Source organism: Leuresthes tenuis, unplaced genomic scaffold (genome assembly GCF_036924035.1).
Source record: "Leuresthes tenuis unplaced genomic scaffold, fLeuTen1.0.hap1 SCAF_20, whole genome shotgun sequence".
NCBI lineage: Eukaryota > Metazoa > Chordata > Actinopteri > Atheriniformes > Atherinopsidae > Leuresthes > Leuresthes tenuis.
The window spans coordinates 11082502-11103950 of NW_027325374.1; the positions used below are offsets into that span (position 1 = coordinate 11082502).

The 21449-nt window shown below is 39.5% G+C and overlaps 3 protein-coding genes across 3 annotated transcripts; 2 read left to right on the forward strand and 1 right to left on the reverse strand.

Moving 5' to 3' along the window:
• The first annotated feature begins 1154 nt into the window (after nt 1–1154).
• On the forward strand, nt 1155–2607 carry crygmxl2 (crystallin, gamma MX, like 2). Its single transcript, XM_072373759.1, has 3 exons — nt 1155–1163; nt 1613–1855; nt 2332–2607. Exons 1-3 carry the CDS (start codon nt 1155–1157, stop codon nt 2605–2607), a joined length of 528 nt encoding a protein of 175 aa, XP_072229860.1.
• A 1213-nt stretch (nt 2608–3820) lies between these two features.
• Nucleotides 3821–4537, forward strand: crygmx (crystallin, gamma MX). Its single transcript, XM_072373758.1, has 2 exons — nt 3821–4069; nt 4262–4537. Exons 1-2 carry the CDS (start codon nt 3821–3823, stop codon nt 4535–4537), a joined length of 525 nt encoding a protein of 174 aa, XP_072229859.1.
• A 3085-nt stretch (nt 4538–7622) lies between these two features.
• On the reverse strand, nt 7623–20120 carry aldh18a1 (aldehyde dehydrogenase 18 family, member A1). The gene is made up of 18 exons (XM_072373760.1): nt 20053–20120; nt 19740–19844; nt 18103–18254; nt 17759–17908; nt 16632–16736; nt 16367–16525; nt 14585–14675; nt 14024–14148; nt 13064–13208; nt 12884–12957; nt 12647–12746; nt 12172–12347; nt 11837–11974; nt 11455–11650; nt 11212–11333; nt 9793–9979; nt 8316–8411; nt 7623–8190 (listed from the first exon to the last, which is right to left on the reverse strand). The coding sequence occupies exons 2-18, from the start codon at nt 19828–19830 to the stop codon at nt 7994–7996; spliced, it is 2304 nt and encodes a 767-aa protein (XP_072229861.1). The 5' UTR covers nt 19831–19844; nt 20053–20120; the 3' UTR covers nt 7623–7993.
• Nucleotides 20121–21449: the final 1329 nt, after the last annotated feature.

Sequence of the window (21449 nt, forward strand, 5' to 3'; positions counted from 1 at the left end):
AGAGCTTCAAACATAAAACCTACTGAAGCCTAGGAGAGTTTTAAGTCAATCAATGATCAAAGGAGTAAAAGCTTATCAACACTGTTTCTTGACAATGAAACAGTGTCATATGGGTTTGGATATACTGCCAGGATAGCAGTGTTTTTTGCCCAGGAACATAATGGCCATTGTGTTTTTTGAAAACATTAGCCTTTTTACATAGTTGAAGCTGCAAAAAGCACACAAAGTGGAGAGGGGGGTACAGGCTCTTTATTCTGATGAAAGGGTAAAGTATGGGACTGACCTTTCTGGCATCATCTGGGCTTTGAGAGCACAATACATGGTGGCAACTCTTTCTGGCCTTTTCCCCTTCAGCTCTGGGCTATACTTCCAAGCCAAAGATTCAAGTCCAAACATCTATCATTTTATACAAAAACTCAAACACGCTGCTGCCCCAAACCCCTCCTTTTAAATCACACAACATACACGCACACACACGGTGCAGTTCAGTCTGTACATCTGCAAACAGACCAGTCCCGTCTGGCATCACAGTACAACTGCAGGCTATGGAAGCACAAAGAGACAACAGATCACTGTAGATTATATCAACACAAAAAGCCTCACTTGGTCCACAGTATTGACACCACTTTCCTTTTAACAGGAACTAAACAACTGTTGAACTGCGACATAACTTTAGGTTAATGCACTACTTGAAAGTCATTCAAACTGCTACACAACTACATTAATATTTCCCACCCAAGCAAAACATGAACCGGTTAAGTACTAGTGTAGTGAGTGGCCCCCAAAAATGACCCAAGCCAATGTACACTTTACACGCTTTGTAGCTGGGGGGCCACAAACCCAAAGGGCCTTTGTGTGACATTTCAAAAGGCTGCACCACAAGGTCATGGCAGAACAAGGGTCATGTAAACACAAAATAGAACTTATGTCCCATTCATTTTTGGGAGGGGATGCCAATTCTATAGGTAAACTCTAGCAGACAAGAGACAAGTTACCCCTGAGCTGGTAGACAAAGGGAACAGTAGCCGGCACCTGAAAAGGTAAAGAGTAGTAGACCCTGATGTGTCAGAGGCCTCATTATCAGCAGGAGAGTATAAAAGGACCTGCAAGTGTGTCTAGGGCTATGGTGCGCAAACATCCACAGCCCTACAACCATGGGAAAGGTATGAGCTCACATGCAGTCAGGAATCAGCTATGACAAGGACACGGAGGAGGAAAATTACATAATTTGAGAAGATGTGTTATATATTAGACCATGGCGAAGGAGAAGAGGAGCAACAGGAGTGACAATATAGACTGGAATGCAAATTCTTATTTTTGTGTTCTTTAAATTTCAGGAGATAACCCAGACTGGACAAATATAAAATACGTTATATAACTCAACTACAGTAACTTATTACTATAACAGTATTACTATAACAGTATTACTTATTACAGTTACTTATTTTACTAAAATAACATTCAGCACTGGAAACCTGAAGGACAAATGATAATTGACTCAGTTTGTTCAAGGGAGAGCAGTGTCCCCTACAGTCTGTTCATGAGTATGGCAAAAAGCAAATCCATACATTTAACACAGTCTTTAGTGATGCATGCTTCTCTCCCTTTCAAGATTGTCTTCTACGAGGGCCGCAACTACCAGGGCCGCCACTGGGAGTGCAGCAATGACTGCATGGAGACCTTCAGGCACTTCAACGGCTGCAACTCCATCCGTGTCAGCGGTGGTTACTGGGTGGCCTATGAGAAGCCTAACTACATGGGCTACCAGTACATCCTCGGCCCTGGCGACTACCCCGACTACCACCACTGGATGGGCTTCAACAACTGTATCCGTTCCTGCCAAATGTTCCCTCCCGTAAGTCAATCAAACAGACAGATAGGACCGGTAGTTCCCCTTACACCCAGCCCCTAGTCACCTTGTACATCAAAAGCTGCTTCAGAAATAGATGTCAATCACTAGGTCTTTGATGTTATTACAGATACACACACAGGTCAAAGCATAAAAGTCTCTCCTGCAAGGCCCACAAGGAGACCAAGTCAACCTTTAAAAAAGAATCTGATACACCCCACATAAGACTTTGTGCCATCACTCTAACTCTGTTAGTTACTGAGTGTTTCTGTCAGTTTGAGGAGGATAAAAAAAAAGCTCTGTCACTCTCCAAGAGTTTCTAACTCATTCTCATTTGTAGTTACTTAAAGAAACCAAGTCGTGCAAGTGCTTGCTTGAATTCAAAAATCAACTCAGTGAAGAAAAGCTTTTCCAAGTTCTCTCTAGGGTTCATACCGACCAAAACAGCATAATAATTATGTTCTGATTTCTTTCACATACAGTATAGAGGATCCTACAGAATGAGGGTTTATAACAGGCCTGAAATGATGGGACACACTATGGAGTTCATGGATGACTGCCCCAACGTGTACGAGCGCTTCCGCTACCGCGACATTTTCTCCTGCAACATCATGGAGGGCTTCTGGATCTTCTACGAGCACCCTAACTACAGGGGACGCCAGTACTTCCTGCGCCCTGGAGAGTACAGGGCCTGTGGTGACTGGGGCTGCCACAACCCCATGGTGGGCTCTTTCAGGAGAATGAGGTTTTCCATGTAAACTCCACCCAAACAAAACTGAAATGTTTTAACATTAAACCATACAATTTTGAAATTCCTTTGTCCTTTGTGAGCTTATTTGAACAAATGCATGCACCATACAAACGTGTGCGAGACATTGATATTTTTTTGCATGCAGTACATTTACTTCCTGCATGTTAAACCCATGAAAGCCTGCTGCCTCTGCTTAATGACCTGCGTCATTAAGCACTGTCACACACCTATAGAAAGAAGCTCTTTCTTTGCTCGGTCTGCATGCAGGTTTCGGGTATTCATGCCAATAAAGGCAGATGTTGCAACTCTTATTGAAAGCCTCAGAGAAAATGCAGTTGCACGGTATTTCCATAGATAGACAGAGCTTTGACAGAAACAAAGCGGCTGCTGCAGCTCACCAGTCCAATAGTGTTCTGCAGTCTATAGAGCACACTGTGCTGACACGACAAAGCTTTGTTTCATGTTTACAAAGCCCTGATCCCAGCAGGGTCTATAAAGAGGTCTGGTACAGCCAAGCATCTGGTCTGGTCTGAACTTAACACAGTTACAATGGGCAAGGTAAGCGTGAGATTTAAAATCTATGTAGCTACTGAATTACAAAGCTTTAATGAGCAGTGTCGTTTCCAATAACTAATGACAGTTTTTGGTAACAGTTTTTTTATTGCAACAACTAATTTTATTTGTGGTGATAATCAAAAAACTACATTTTAATAATCAGTAGTCACTGCATGTAAGTGGATATAATAAATGGCAGAAACTGCTGAGGAGAGCTTTAAAGGCATTTGACAGCATGCCAGAAAGCAGCTTTGAAACAAAACACACTTTTGTTCTCATCTTCTGTAAAGGATAGCAGATATTACAATCATTTGGCAGAGAAAATTGTCATTTTCTTTTAAAACATATCAAGAACAATAGAGAAAACCTGGTGAACTTGAACTCTGCTACTTGAAATATTCCTGGTACATAATTTGGAACTGGTTTTATTTACTCTTCTGATAATGTTTTTCAAACTTCGTCACAATGTTTTTATTCCAAAACTGTCTTAGATAAAAGTAACTTCCACACCTGGCTAAACATACTAAGTGATAAAATAATGTTGGAAACTATGCAAGCTCAAAGTTCACATTGTTATTGTTTAAGAGTCCGAACAGCATACATGTATGTCTTAGTTTGTCTTTGACGTAGCTCTAAGGTGATACTGTAACATCCAACAATCTGCCATGCAGATTATCTTCTATGAAGACAGGAACTTCCAGGGTCGTCACCATGAGTGCAGTAATGACTGTGCCGAGATGCAAAGCTTCTTCAGTCGCTGTAACTCAATAAAAGTTGAAAGTGGTTGTTGGGTGGCCTACGAGAAGCCCAATTATGCCGGCTATCAGTACATGCTGCACAAGGGAGAGTATCCTGACTACCAGCGCTGGGCTGGCTTCAATGACTGTATCCGCTCCTGCCATGCGGTGCCATCTGTGAGTTGCAAATTGTGTCCTATCCTGTTTGCAGCAAGGTTTTCCATTAAGTTTGGGATTATGAAGCTCTTAAAATCTCTGTGTAACATTTAATTTTTCAGTGAGCTTCAGGCTAGTTCAGGACAGTTTGTGCAACATAATCCAACATTCACCTCTAATAGCAGTATTTTCCCCTTTTTTATCCCCCAATAGTACAATGGGAGCTACAGGATGAAGATCTTTGAGCGGTCCGACTTTGCTGGCCAGAATATGGAGCTCATGGATGACTGCCCAGATCTGCATGAGCGTTTCCACACCCGTGACATCTCCTCTCTCAATGTCATGGAGGGCTACTGGATGCTGCACGAACACCCCAATTACAGGGGACGCCAGTACTTCTTGCGCCCTGGAGAATACAGGAGGCACAGCGAGTGGGGAAGCAACAGCCCCACCTTTGGCTCTCTGAGACGTGTCACTGACATCAACTGATTCACAGCCTTTTTTTTTCCTTATTGAGCCCCACTGTTTAGATCTTCACCCTCTTGTACCCCTAATACCAGCATTGTTTTCAGTGGGGTCTGACCACTGTGGTGTCCAAACCTGCAATCATACACACTTGATGTTGGATTCAGGATTTGATGGTTTGCCTTGCATTATGGATAAAGTTATTATCCAACTCGGTGCTCGAGCAATGCCCACAGTGAATAGTAATAATTTGTTTGCTTTGGTCCACCATTGCAAAATGGCTTGCCTTGTTGGTCCCCAACCTTCTGTCCTATTGGAATCACAATAAATGAAAAACTTGATGAAAGTCAACCAAAGGGAGCCTTTGTTAATTTCCTATTGAATACTACAGCTGTCACTATGAAAAGATCGGGAGGCTATGGCTGGACATAAATCCCTTTTCTTTAAACTGCTGATTGAACTTAAGTTTCATCAGAACATAGGGCGAGACATATAGTGCAACTATTAAGGTCCCAGCTACACATATTTTTGAGAGATGGTCATTACACATATACAAAGAAAAATTATCAAGGAAACAGAAGTTTATTCTTTGAAGTTCGCTATTAAAGAAAAAGTATCTGAGGATGCACATGTTGGAGTCTTTATGAGATCACATGGTACAGAGTAAGCGCTTTGGGTCCATGAAAGATACCCACATTAGATCCACATCACAAGGCCAATGCCAACTCAAAGAGCCAGAGTCAAAGTGGCCTGGTATTAGCCCCAAGCGTCAAGCTCTCTCAGAACAAAAAACAAAACCCAGTCCACATCCCTGCTCATGCATTTTTCAACGACCCATGATACTGAACCCTTTCAGAAATAAATATCAATTATTGAAATTGTTAATTAGACGCTGAGTAATTGGCGAAGATGCACATGAATAAATAACTTTGACCATTAATTATTGATTTGAAAAAAATTGAAGCCCAGCAGGGAGAGCGTTTGAGAGTCTTAAGATCAAGGAGAGCAAGAAATATGAGTTTTGGCCTTGAGTAATGTCCAATTAAAGGATTGTCGGCTTTGCTGTACACATCCAGTGATTTGCCCTCATCATCTTGTTTTATATCTGTGGACAACAATGCCCAGTAGACAACACAACATCAACAGAGTGCAGCATGGGATCAGATCAGCTGGGTTCTGGGGGCAGTGACTCATAAGAGATGAAAAGGAAGGCTGTGACAGAACTGGAAGTTAATTTAAGGTTGTATGGGGCAGTGGCTTCATAGATCAACTAAATTCAGGAAGAAAGTATTTCAGACTTACACAGAACTACAAAGACCAAGTCTGTTTAAAGTTTATGGTTAGAACATTCCAAGCTTTACATGATCAGTCGAGTCAAATGTCCTAAAAACTCTGCAAACAGCCTTCTCTAAATAATGGTTTTAACCTAAAATCTCCTCATTCATTCTGAGGGTGCTTATATTACTGAAATATACCCTTTGGTCAGAAAGAAGAGACATAAAGTTGATATGAGACCAAGGTGACAAGACAGAATTAAGGAAAAGATTTTCTTTCCTTGGTTGCTCAACCTAACCTGAAAGCCTCAGTTTTATTTCTCTCTAGATTTGCTTACAAAGCCATGGGAAACACACATATATATATATATATATACACACACATACAAATACATATATATAAAAGGACTTTGCATAATATGAAGGCCACATGTTTTCACATATTTCTATTTAAATCTAATTAAAATTATTAATTTCTAATAATTACAGTCAATAAGCCTAACAATGGAAGCCTTCCAACTGTTTAGTGTCCCGTTAAGAAATAACAGCTGTAACTGTAGCAAACAACTCTGATCCATGAGATTAGTAGAAAAACAATTTTATGAAACACTATGCACCAAAGAAACAATACTCAATGTCCCTGATTTGTTCCTTCTTTACCTCAAGTCATTTAGACGGCATTTTCCAATTGATTCACACATAAAAAGGACAAAAGAGTGAAATCCGAGTTACGTCTCCTTTATCTCTGAATCCTTTGGACTTAAGATGGGAAGCTGATTGAAGGGTAAGTAGTGCGTTTTGGAGAATGAATTCTTTAGATGACAGAGAAAAGATAAAGACAAAAAAAGAATTATAGAAATGCAGAGCATAAGTCTGTGATTCCATTATTAGTCTCAGTTCTCCTCTTCCCACTTTTCGTTTCTGATGGCTGGATAATTAAACCTCTATAGTATTGTCTTCCATCTTCCTTGCCCCACTTCCAGCATTGTGAATTTCCCTATGGGCAACTTTTAAAAAAAACCTTTTCGACATCTGTTTTTCAGATCAGTATGACTTATCTTTCCCCCTCCCTCACATTAATTTGTGTTCTTTGTTTAAGTAGAAAGACTAGTGCCAGGACAAAGATGAACAGGCATGCAAAAATTTTCAAAATTTCAAATGCAAACAAATCAAAGAAAGTAAGAAAATATACAAATATTCTTTTTCAACTTTTATTCTACATTACCACCATTGAAAGAAAACCCAAACCAGTCCTTAAGTGTGCATTGCAAGACATCAGAAAGCAGCTCAGAGGCTGAAATGTTACAGAACTTAATTTAAAAGCAGACTCCTTCTCCCCTCCAGCTTAAAGAAGGCGGCTTGTCAATTACTATTCCTGCTCTGACAGAGGCTTTGGGTGCCACAAGAAGCAAGCAGGGAAGCCACAAAGCACAATTTATAAAAATGAAACAAAGAAAAATTTAAGAAATTTAAGGAAAAGAAATTGATTAAATGTCTATCTAAATTAGATTATACAACAAAGCACTTTTTTGTTAAATATTTATTCTCACCATATCATTTTATGCAAATTTCAGTCTGTAACCACGTCTGAAACTGTGCAGCACCTTATACACCAAAATACTGAAACATGCAGAAACTTAAACCTGGAATCTCAGCAAGAAAACTAATCTTGCATGAAGAAAACAGCCCTTGGACCATCAGTCATATTACTGAGGTCTTTTTTTTTAAAGAGTAGAACAAAAAGGAAAAAAAGAAAATACAATAAATTTAAACAAAAATATAGCCAACATAGTTTTGTGTTTTTAAAAACTGCAGGGAATCCCATTTAACCTCAGGTTAGAGACATTACAGTTTGGGTAGATTTACACAAATAAACTGGATAAGTGATATTCCACATCAGGGTTTCCCCTCATTAACGCATTATTTTGACATCATGCTGCGATTTACACATACAGCGTGCTAGGCTGACTTACCTAACTCATGTGTAATGAGGTAGAATTTAAAACATCTGTAAACTTATACTCTCTGAAAAGGAGCATGTGCCTAACTGTGCTGCTGTAGTAGATCTTTGGAGTGTGGTGTGCTTTAGAGGTTTGCTCTAGTGTCAACAGCCTTCGTCTTCATCAAGACAGTTGGGTGCTTTTAGAAGTGGTTGCAAACAAGTTTGAACAAAGTTAAAGCCAAATTAATGTCATCTGTGTCTGTGCTAGTTGCTTTCCCTCTGTCCAGCTAAAGTCTGTACCACAGGTAGGTTTTCATGGAGGTACTTCATGGTGCCATGTTCCGAAAAGTCTGCTGCTGTGTGTCCATCGCCTCTCAGAACCCACTTGGTGGTGAGCAGCCCCTCTAAGCCTACAGGGCCCCGGGCATGGATACGAGCTGTGCTAATACCCACCTCTGCTCCTTAAGACAGAGAGGAAGAACGCAAGGGTTACCAGGGAACAAAGTATCATGGGGGAGGAGAATTTGTCTAATTATTCCAATAAAATCAGAGTAAAAGCATGTAGGCCATTAATAAAAATACCAACCCAGTCCAAACCGGTACCCATCAGCAAATCGTGAACTGGCATTCCAGAAAACACAGGCACTGTCCAGCTGCTGAAGGAACTGCTCAGCTGTCTCCTCTGTAAGATAAAAGTCACTTAATGGTGCCACTTCGTAACAACCTTGTTCTTATGATCGTTACAACTGAATAACCTTTGTAGCATCAAATAAGCTAAATGGCCACAAAAACTGACCAAAAAAAAGTGCATGAATGCAAGAATAATAATTTACAAAAAAAATAAATTAAAGGAATTCAAGGCTGCCTCTGTAAACACAAATATGTTCACTAAAGTAATTCTTTTTACACACAGCGCTATGATCTCTTAAATCATGTGAACATCATAAAACCCCTTTAGCCAGTTTAATGTGGATCCAAAGCTTTCAAATCCAGCTGAAATCCTTGACTTGCTAAATGATCCTAAATTTAAAAACAGCTCATTTAGAGAGCATACAAAATTTAAATGAATGAATAAAGATTGACATATTTGCAAAAAAGGCAAAGGCAGGTTCTACATCTACAGTACATTTATTATTTAGATTTTTTTTATATATATATATATATATATATATATATATATATACACACACATACATACATACACACACACACACACACACACACATATATATATTCATTCTGCCCATCTCATTATCTATCAATTGTAAAATCTATGCATCTCCAGTGTATTTATCCATTCACCCTCTACTGGTAAATTAATTGATTTAATTCATTGAGGTACCCTCTGCGGTCACTAGATGGCAGCGATGCATCCTCCAGTGAGGGCGAGATCCACAATGTTGAGATGCAAACAAACTTTGTCCTGTATTTTTCAAATGCTGCTCGATGTTCATTTGGGTTGCCAAAAGAAGCGCAAAATGGGATGCATTTTCTTTTTCTTGAAAGAAAACACCCAGATTCCCATATACGTTTATGGGAAACCCCTTCAGCTCTAATGATATTCAAAATGTTGACACAAACGGGTCTTAGGATCAGTGATAGGTGAAATACCATTCAGATGCGACACAGCCTCTGAGTCAGGTAACAAATGGAAGCAGAATAGGTTCATTACTATCCAAATGAGTTTGTAACATTCTGAGTGATGACTCCCTTCAAGAGACAGAAATATGACTGAGCATAATTTTTGAAAGCGACAAGTCGGTTAAACTGACTTCCATCTGCTCTGCATTTTAAATGGACTATGACCTCAATTTTTGAGTCACAAGGGGAGGGTGTGTACTCATCCTGACAAAAAAAAAAAAGGGTCACTGCACATTAGTTTGGCAGAAAACAATAAAATTATAAATTAATTCTGTAAAGAGAGAAGAAGGACAACTTGAGGAGCTTTGGAGGGAGAAAAGACTGACCAAAACTGACAGATGTGGCTTTAGTCACTGAGGTTGATAGACTTTAAAAAACAAAACAAAAAAAAGACAAAATCAGCAACACACTGCACCACCTACCATTTTCTGTAACGATAACATCTGTGTGGGAGCTGCCATATTTGTGTATGTGATCCACGGCCTCCTGCATGCTATCCACCACCTCCAAACAACACTCCAGATCACCATACTCTGTCCGCAGGGACTTGGCCTCTGATGGACTGAATGTCAGGTACGAAGCGAACCGTGGGCCTGCATGAATCTTTACCTAGCAACACCACATCAAAAGATAAATGATTCCCAAAGCAGGTAAACATATTTGAACTAAATATACTAAAATCCAATCAGTTCATAGGCTAATAAGATATAAGACATGACATTCAACCAAAAATTGAATGTCATTTTTAGATGAAAAGACTGCAACAAACAGATTTTTTGATTTTACTCAAGCTGCAACTTCCTATGCTGAAAAGTAAAGCAAAAAAAGTGCCAAAGATGCATATCATTACTCAATGCAAGTCACTGCCAAACGTTTGTAACATTGGCAAACAGATTAGGAGTATATGCAAATACTGTGTATATTATGACCATGAACTTGTAAAATGTATCACTGGTTAAATGATTACGCCTGTAGACACAGGAGCAGAATTAAAGCAGTTGGCATTGTGGCCCAAAACATTTATTTCTTACCATGGGATGGTGGCATAACTACTGATAGTAAAAGTGATTGTGATGGGCTGATTTCAACAACCTTTACAGTTTATAAAACATTTGTCTTACCCAGAATCCCTCTTTGCCTGACAGCAAGCAATCCCAGTAGGAAACCACTTTAACTAAACCTTTCATTTGGGAGTAGCATGCTTTTGATAGCTGAAATGCTTCTGAAAAGATTAGATTCTTATCTCCCAAATTCATCTGAATGGCAGTCATCTTTGGAGATCATCTTTACCTTCTCATTAAAAAATATAATATTAAAAAATATAATATATAATTGGAGCAGTCCTCACTGATACTGGCAGCTGCCATCATGAGCGACAGGTTAGCTAACTTGTCTTGGTTGCTCTGAGAACATTCTCCAGTTAAAACTTACTGAAAAGCCCTCAGGTAGCTTGTGATTTGTGGTCCCACAGTCCATGGAACTTGTCATACATTTAGTGATTGTCTAGCCAGCCAGTTTAGATAGGAGATGCTCAGTTAGTTTCACCGTCAGTTCAAATAGGTCTCTACTATAGACTTAACTTTACAGTGGCCCACCAATAACAAAACCAAACGCATTACATTGTCCTATTAGCAACACTGAGCTGTAAAATTGAGGATATGATGATAAAATTACTTATATCGTGACATCTTTTTATCAATCAAAACTCAAGGCCTCAAAACAGCAGTGCACAAACAAATTAATAACATCACAGTGGCTACATCTATCTTTTAAATACAGTTTATGGTTTTATGATCTACGATTTCTGGATTCATGTGAACATTGACTTTGCATTTTTTTACCCGCTCAGTGCGCAGCATATCAATTATCTGGTCAAACAGCGGGGTTCTAAGGATGTCCCGGTGAATCAGCAGAGTTTCCATGGCATTACATGCAGCTGGGTAATCACACTTGGAGTCTCTTACTAGATTTAAAAAAACATCAGTCAAGTACAGGAAACTTAAATGTAGAACTAGATTCTGAGTACCACATCTTTATTTAGCAAATATCAAGAGAGTGACTTCAAGGGAAATGTATTTACTGACCAATTTTTATGGCTTTGTCAACACTGGCATCTGCATTGATGTAGACGTGACAGATTCCTTCACTGTGACCAAGCACCGGGATGCCCTTGGCTGCCCGCTGAATGTCCCGCACCAGCTGGGATGAACCTCGGGGAATAATCAGGTCAATTATCTTGTCCAGTCGGCACAGATCCTCCACCTCCTCGCGAGTACTAACCTTGGAAAGAATACAGGTTCTTTGAACACAATAAATGGACATTCATGTTGCATTTAGAATACAGATGTGAATATTAGTCCAGTTGGGCAGATTTATTTTTAAAGTCAGACTTGTGAGGTCAACATGTGTAAGGATTACATAAAGTTAACACTGCTTTTTAACAAACATGTAGAAAACCACTTTTACCATTTGTACAGCCTCTCTGACTCCATGCATAGAGAGGGCTTCCTGAGTGAGCAGGTGCAAGACACGGTTGGTGTTGGCAGCCTCTTTGCCACCCTTCAACAGAAGAGCATTGCCACTGGCTATAGCTAGTGCTGACACCTAGATGAAGAAATAATGATGGCTTAGGTGACATTCCTACTAGAATAAAATAGAGCAAAAACATAAATAATTAAATGGGAGTTCAAATTTGTGTTTAAGCAGTTTCTAGAAATATACAGTGTAGTCAAACTCTGTTTAAGAACTTTTCTGTTTCTGTAAGCCTTAAGAGAAGATTTAAAATTTTTCCATGGCAATACCTGTGGCAGGCAGTCAGGTCGGGCCTCAAAGATGACCAGAAGAACCCCAATAGGAATTGTAATCTGCTCCAGCTCCAGATTGTGAGCCACTCTGGTTCTGCGCAGCACACGACCGACGCTGTCCTGGGCTGCCACGGCTATCTGGCGCAGACCTACGGCCAAACTATTAAGTTTGGCTGGTGACAGGCTCAGGCGCTTCAGCATAGCAGGAGGCAATTGGCCTATGACAAGTTAAGTGATATGGCAAACTCTTAAGAAAGCATGCACAAAATGGAGAAAGTGATGGTCACCCTCGAGAGGTGAATTCATTGTTACAAGATTGTTTTTTGATTTATTGGTTTAGTTTGTCTGATAAATATCCAAACATGAAATATGAAAGACTTTAAAAACTTAATACTCTGCAGCAAAGTTTGCCTTAGACAGGAGTTCTCTATCAGTTGTCTCTAAATCTGGAAAATGTGGATTTACCCCTTACCTGCACCGACAGCAACATCCATGTCGATCTTATTTGCAGCCAGAATTTCTTCCTTCCTTTCAGTCAACAAGTCTGCTAGATGGCAGATTATCTCACTCCTCTGACAACACAATCAACCAAAGACAGGCTGTCTCAGCATGTAGGGGTTCCAGTTCTGTCTTTCACTACAGCTGACATTTTTAAAACTGCAATCCTTATAACTAATAAGAAAGCATCTTATTTGAAATGCTGTGTCACCTGGTCCGGCTGCAAAGATGCCAGGCTTCTTCCAGAGTTTCGAGCCATTTCTGTCTGCTCCTCCACAGATGGACCTGGAACAGAGTCAGGAACAAAACAAACAAAAACAACAGCTTCAGTACAGCTAGAAATTAGTAAGAAAGGAGGGAAGGGATGATCCTAGATCTTGGGTAAACTCACCAGCAGGTTTGGTTTCAGAGAAAAAAGTTCCCACTTTCTTGCCCTCAACAATGTCAGTGATGACATGACCTGTTACTTTGGGGTTGGTGCCATTTGCTATTACCACTGAGGTGCCACCTTGCAATGCCCAAAGTGCAGCCTTGACCTGCAGACATGACAGTTTCAAACTAGCACCAGTAATAGGCCAGAAAGGTCCCTTACAAAGCAGGACTCTTAATAATGACTAAAACCTTACAATGTGTAGTCTACAATCAAGCTTGTTGGACCACAATTTAAAATGAAGACTGAATTCAAGGGTTAAGAAAGTATTAGGCATTTGATGTTTATTTAAGGGGAGTCAGGGAGCCACATCCACTGTCACAAGCAACACTACAAGCAGCAGAAGTGCTGACCTGTCTGTATACCACACCAGGCAAGCTTTATGCACACTATCACAGGTGCAGCAAATGAAGCCAATTACAGCAATTGAGTCCATCCACCACTCAAAGACTCATGCACTGCCACTGCAAGGTCAGTGAGGCTGCAGAGAGGCATAACAGAGACATGACAATAACTAATCTAAAGAGAAGAAGTCTTGACGTCCCTCTTATCTGATGTGCAAAAGAAATTTGGATTAATAAAATCAAATTGTCCAGACTCCGCTTTCATTGTCCAGATCTCACTGTTTAATCCTGTCAGTACCTCTAACGTGTATTTAATTTTATGTTTGACCTTTTACATAGTCTTCGACCAAATAAAGTGTGTATTAAAAAGCTTTTCAAATTATTTTCCCTATTCAAACACATCCATAATCATTTTAGCACCAGAACTGTGACATCTGCCCTTCTGTTTTTTATCAAAACCTAAGTCTCTGCTCTAAACACAGAGAAAAGAACTAAAGCAGAAACGTTGTAAGGTGGCTTTGCAATTTGCTCAGCTGATAAATTCCTACAAACGTACGTGTGAGGACCTCTGACATACCTTAGCTTCCATGCCTCCAATTCCAACCCTGGACTTTGTGCCATAGGTGATGGACTGCTGGTCACCAGGGTAGAAGGTGTCAATCAGCTTGGCATCATCTGTTCCAGGGGGACCGTTATATAGTCCTATAAAATGAATAAGCATTATGCACGTTGATTACTCAAAGAACAAAAACACTTCTCTTGCCAAAAACCTCACATTTAAACCTTATGTTTATATGTAGGCCAGTCAGTAAGATGTAGTGATATCTATTGTCAGAATTCCAAATATGCATGGATGTGAATATCATTTGTATATCTTCCACTAGATTCCTCTAAGTGTTACACACTGAACTTCAAAGCTACTCTTGCCTGAGAAACCATGAAATTTATGTGCATTTGTAAACCTTTGGTCAGCCTCATCAGCATCTATTTGAAACACGAATGCTGGTCTATCTTTGTCTTTCCTATCTAAATCTCTGTTGACCCTGAGAGTGTGACGTTTTTCCCCAGAGAGGAGCACAGACAGATGGTGCTGTTACCTAACAGCTAACCCAGACTGCTGTTGTGGTAACACTTATACCTTCCACGTCAGACAGAGCGATGAGCAGGTCAGCCTTCAAGTCTACGGCCAGCCGTGCTGCCAGGCTGTCATTGTCCTTAATGCTGATCACCTACAGAACCAGAAAATTGCTGGTGTAAGTTCAGCAGCAGAAGGTAACCCCTCTGCCATCAGTTTGTCCAGTGCTTTCTTTTTAAACTAGAATCAAGCTCATATTTACAAATACCAATACACCTACATACTGTCAAACAGTGCAAGTAAAAAATTGTTAACTAACCACAGGGTTTACCTTTTCACACTATTGCCAATCTTTTCAGAAGAGAAAAAGTAAATATTAACAAAGGTAGGCCAAATAAAATCCATTTAGGCTATAAACATTTTTATCCTAACCCTTTCGACATTTACAACACTGTTATTTCCAGCTTATTTGCAAATGAAAATTGTATGCCAAAGAGGTTTATTGCTGCTATATAATGGCAATGTTCATATTTGTGATGCCTGTTAGTAGTTAACTGTGAAAAAAAAACACTGTGTCAAAATATCTGAGAAAAAGATTTTAGTCATCTCTGCGGGAGGAAACATCAACCAACAGAAGTTAGTCCGGGGCATGTGCTACGAAGCAGGGTAAGTGGCTTAGCAAGGTAACCTGGTTCAGCTCTGGATTCAGTATCACAATGCAGGTTTACTTCTTACCATGCTGTGTCACCATGGCAACTTGTGCTAGAAACCTAACCTGCTTTGGGGTAGGTTAGGTTCTGAAATAGGAGATCATCACATGTAAAAGCACCTCTTTACAACTCTCTTAGAAAATGGAAAAATAAAAAAGACATCAGTGTGTGTGCAGTGAGACTCTCGGAAAGTCAAAGAAAAACAAAACTATTTAACATTTAGCCTAAAACAGACTGATCACTTGTCCCTGTTAACCTTAAAATATTTGGATAATATATCATTTAAATTATCACTGAACTATAATTGATCCACATCCACCTTATAAAGTGCTTTAAAACTAGACTAACTTAAATCATAAGATAATTGAAACCCTTTTTTATCACAATAGTTTAGAAAAATAAAAAAATAATAACAGATACATTTGAAAAAATTCCAACTGACTGCTTTTAATCACTTTTCTGCTTCTGCTTGATCATTATTTGGTACAAAGAACAGCTGTATGAGTCAGCTTTGCCTCTGACAGAATAAGAGTGAAACCTTCTCACATGCTCAATAATACACCTTGATTCTAAGGTGATTTTATTAATAAATTCTCTTTTCTCCTTTTGCAGCAGCAGTTGTGTTGCTTTTCAGGCTGCTAAAACATACATAATTGTGATTTATAATTTGATGCTAACTTCATCTGTTTTACATAAATACACATACTCAGACTCAGAAAACCTGGGCTGACTTACCAAGTTGATAACCAACGCCGTAGTACCACTTAGCAAGAGCTCGGTTGTTATGGTTGGTTAAGCCAGATCACGTAAAGATAGACTGAATATGTTGAACCTGTTTTGTAGCACAGGCCCCTGGTCCCTTCAGACTGCACCTTCTGTCCAGTGAATGCATGTATTTCCATCCATCCCCTCCCTGCATGCTCATTCCTTAATGATGGAGCACAGAGCTGAAGAGGTGAGGCAGGGTGGCAGATGTGATTCAGTATGTATGCGTGTGTGGATTATAGAAAATACTGTAGTTAATAAATAGCACATGTGCTGTTTGTACTATAAACAAAGTCTCTGCTAACCCCTTCAGCACCCCTGCTGCCACCATCACCACCACCAGCGTTGCCCCCATGCTGTCTATACCCACATTTACCCCCTGCAGGTCGCTGTTGGGCTCTGGGGGCGGCACCACAGCGTCATTGGTGTTGATGATGGGCACGATGTTCATGCGAAGCAGCTCCTGCAGAGTGCTGTGGAGATTCTGCCTCTTTTCATCATCGTGGAAATCCAGATTTGTCACCAGGACCTGACAGCACAAAAGTAAGCTGAAGATTTAATGAGTGCTGTGAGTGAGAGCAATAAAAAAAAAAAAAATTCATACACATAGAGAGCAATTCCAAGTGTAGACGCACCTGTGCAGTGCATGTGCTGTACTGCGTGAACATGGCCTCATACAGGGCCATCAGGCCGCTCTGTCCAGCCGCAGCACAGGCTCGGGCCTCCAGCACTGGAAGAGACTGCAACACAAAAGGTATAAACATCGGTCGTGTTTCCCAGATCTTAGAGCTTCTTAGCGAATCTGGGAAACGCAGCCATTATCTCTCCAACTATTTAGGTCATCAAAGTCACACTTTAATCAAACTATACCATCAAAGGTTATCAGCAGAAGTAAGTGAGTGAACCAAATATCCACACACACTGACTTAAAGCACAAAGAAGACCAAGTGAAACAAGGTAGAGAAAAGGCGTGGTATTGTGTATTACTGTTAAGCACACAATTTGTGGTGAGCTGTCTAACAAAAATAGCCTTACAAACATTGCTACATTAGCAAGAGTGCTGGATTCATTTCAGAAACTTAAATAAATTTGACTTCACAAGAAAATACACCAATTAGCTATCTGAGGGCAACACCAGGACGTGAACTGTTAATGTTTTGGTTAAGAGATGAGCACTTTACCACCTTAACTTAAGTCGACAATTGCACAGACAGTGATGAAAAAGCACAAAAGAACAAATAAATACAATGAATGACTCTACAGGCCTCAGTTAGCATATCAAATGTTAGAGTTAATGATAGTAGAATTAGAAAAAGACTGAACAAGTGTGGCTTGTTAGAAAGGGCTGCCAAGATAAAGCCTCTTCTTTCTAAAAAGAACAGGGCAGCATAACTTAGGTTTGCAAAATCCCCTCTGAACAAACCTCAAGACTTCTGGAACAATGTCCTTTGCAAAAACTAGACCAAAATGGGAATGGTTGGCTTTAATGCACAGCATAATATTCAGAGGAAACCAAACACAGTGTATCAGCACAAACACCTCAAAACAACTGTCAAGCACAGTGATGGAGGGCTGATGATGTGGGCTTGTTTTGCAGCCACAAGGCCGGGGCCTTTTAGTGTCAGTTTAGTGTCAATTTTAATTTCACCTAAAGCTTGGCTTCAACTGGCATGTACAATGATCCCTAGCATGCCAGCATTAGTAATTCATTTTTATTTCAACATTACATAAGACCTTACCATGTTCCTCGCCCAACTCTTACCATGTCTTTGAGCTGATTGTGTCCAGAATGCAGTGCCTGTCGGACACTCTGGGACAGCAGGATCTCATGTCTCAATCTTTGCTTGCCAAAGGCCACGGCTCCACTGGTTACAATCAGCATCTCTCTACCTTGACTTTGCAGCATGGCCACCTGGACAACAACACAACTAATTGTAATCAAAAGAGTTATGACTCACAAACAGGTCCCCTTTTTTATGTTCACACTCAAAAAGAATTTAGTTTTAAGGATCAGTTTAACTAAATCACACAGCAACAGATTTATTCAATTATTCATAGTAATTTTCCACAGGATACAAAAGTTTATTCAATAAACTCGAGTCTCACCTGCTCCACTATAGAAGCCAGCCTCCCCAAAGCCAAACCACACTCATCGCCGCGGGTGACCACAGCACTGCCAAGCTTAACTACAATCCTCTTGGCTTGACGCAGTTCACCACGATGTGCAAAAGAGCTGACGTGAACCTTACTCTGAATAGCTGTATAGGAGAGTAAGATGTAATGGTTACCTTGCCTGTAAACTTGGAAACACTTTTGCTATTAATTAAATGATTGACGATCGAACTCCTGGGATTACTAAACAAACCCCCCAAAACTCACTTTATTGCACACTAGGTTGCAGTTGCACCTTTGACTCCACTCAGTCTTAATTCTCTGGCTCGACTATGTCTGACAGTAGGCTAATGTCATGTTGTAGATAAAAGCCTTGTTCCCAATCACTGACTCTGACAAGTTCAATCCAGCAAATGAAAGGGATTTGCACAGTTGGTTTGTTATCTGTGAAACCCTTGTAGTCTGAATCTGTGTTTCAGAGACTGTTGTTGCTACACTGCAATTCTACGGCAGAGCAATTCAGACATAGAGTTGACTGCTTATTTTGCTCACCTTATCTGTGTTATTCCGTCGTCAAACATATATATAAAAAAAGTGTGGTTAAAGTCTTCATTTTGATTAAATAGAGTCTTAAGAACTTCTTCTATATGTGTCAAACCCTACCATTACCACCACCTCAGCACACTGCCTTTCATTTCTTTTACATGTGTCACACAAGCTTTAAAAAACTTTCAGCAAATGTGCCAATATATCAATACTTTTCCTTTAACTAACACTTTACAGAACTGTATGCATTTTGTTTAGTTTGATTCACTGATATACACAAATGAGGCACAGACAGCGAAGCCATGGCCTATATTTCTCTGTAACCTGGGAAACAGCTAATCAGAGCTTTCCAACAGCCACATCAGCAGTGAAAGCAGAGAAAGCCTTTGCTGACATTACACATATTTCTGGAGCAATCAAGCACATGGCATCTTTTCCACACTAGAGTGGCTCAGAAACCTCCCTGCAGTTTTATTTGTATATCACATTTCATTACCTGTACACTCAATGTGCTTAACCAGTATTTACCTACCAGTACTAAATCGATATAGTCAACTGACATGTGGTGATATATTTCTATTTTCACAAAAAGATTAACATGTTTCCTAATTTAGGGGTAAGAACAGCAACATATAATTCAATCAGTTGATGGGAAATTGTAATTACTGAGGGTTATTTTTTAAATTTTTTTATTTCAGCAAACAGATGTATTCTTGGATCTTTAAATTGTCAGAAAATACATATAGCTAGGACAACCTTTTAAAGCCAGTGGTGATGTCATATGTTGACTGGCACTCTAATGATGGAGGGGTTGTTGAGAGATTTGTCGAATTTGCAAGAAAGACTCACTAATCAAAAAAGTTCACACTTTAAATAACATAATAATTTTTTACAGCATCTCAACAATATTTTCTTTTTTTCTTTTTTTTTTTTAATCTAAAAAGCTGGTGCTGATGTTTGTTTTCATTTTCTGTGTCACAGGATGCTCGATGCCTGTGATCTGACTACATGGTACACACAAAGTTAACAGAGATAGATACAGAGATAACAGAGATAAGATAGTATAGCACTGCAGTATAGCTTGCCTTGTGTTCGTGGTCTGGTGAGCAACTGAAATATGTGTCTCTGTGAACCCAGGGGGATCGTTGAGCACAGGGTGAGCCTTTGCAGCAGCATGGTCACTTTAAGCCCTTTATTTCAGAAAGAGACAGTGCAAATCAAACTGTGTAACGAAGACGTTCCACAAACTCATTACCTTGAGCTATTTACCAGATATTGAGCATGTAAATATAGACAGCAACATGAAATGTGATTCCCTGTATCCAAATGCATAGACAAAATTCAATGATTCCACTGCTTCCCCGGATAGAAACGTGATTAATAAAAGCACATTCTTACTTAAGCTCCTCAAGCGCCAATATGTATTCCTGAATATGCACCAGCTCTGTGTACAGTCTTCTATAAAGTGTTCTTCATCTTCTTTATCATATAAAGAGACAGAAATTGTGGGCTGTACACGTGGATAACTCCTCCCAGCGCTGAAAGAGCTGCTGATGAAACAGTCACTGAAACTTTCAAACTGTCCGTCCGGCTAGAGTTGCGCTACAGCGTCTGTAAATTAGACGTCCGGGATATCCTATCAGCTCCTCACCGTTATTGACACTGATATTGAATTGACATCTTCTGAAAAAGTCTTGTGAATTAGTGGCGAAGTGGCAGGATCTGACGTAAAGCCGGCCGGCGACATACGGAAAAATGACGGTGGGTTCAGACCCAAGTGGTGTAAAAAGATATACAGCACTGTTCAGACCAAAAAAAGCGCGTTTCATTATAAAACCACACCATAGAAACAATGGACAATCTGCATCTGGGTTGCAATCACAATAGTTACATCATTAACGCAGTAATAGTGTAACTCGTTACTATTATCCGATTGTTTGCGAACATAGCAAAAATGTCAAGATTTTCTGTTCAATCTTAAATGAAAGATGTATAAACTGTGATTTTCATATAAAGAACATTATTATTGGGGAAAAAATGGTCACATACAATGCAGCCACCGTTGTTGCTAAATATATATAGTTTTTATACATTTATAAGACTTTTAAATTGAAAAGTATACAAATCCTTGAACACAAACACTTAAAAACATTCAAGTAACACAGCATCCAAGCTACATTGTTAGTTTTTTATATAATTCCCAAAAATTCAACCACAAAACGTCCCCATGCTCAACCTACATAAAGCTAAGCTGATCAGTTATACTATAAGTGGAAAAGAATATAAAAGTTTATTGTACTTTTTGACATTTTTAGGCCAAAGGAAGTACAAACTTTCTTCAGTTTAGAAGACATTTCAGACCCTTGCTAATGCAGACGAAACCCTATGTCTACATCTCCATACAAACATTGACTCACTATAACAGACTAATGGGAACTAGAGTGAGGAATAAAATATCCTGCAGGCTCAAATAATGATTTACTAGACAATAGAATTGCAAAAATGAAGAATACTGAAGTGTACTTTAAAGTTAAAGGAATTAAAAGATCACGTGAAACACATGAAATTGTCAATTATCTGCCCTTCATTATTGTTTTTTTTTCAAGCAAACTTTTGGTAAGGTACAGTTAATATGCACAATGTTTGCATCATAGTTGATAATCTCACAGTGACAGCAGTGCACAACTAATACTGTCGAATTCATGAATCAGGTGTTGGTGATTATTGATCAGAAACTTATTCTAATGTTGATTTTCATATACTTTATTCTCATTCAATTTGACTGAGTTTCTCAT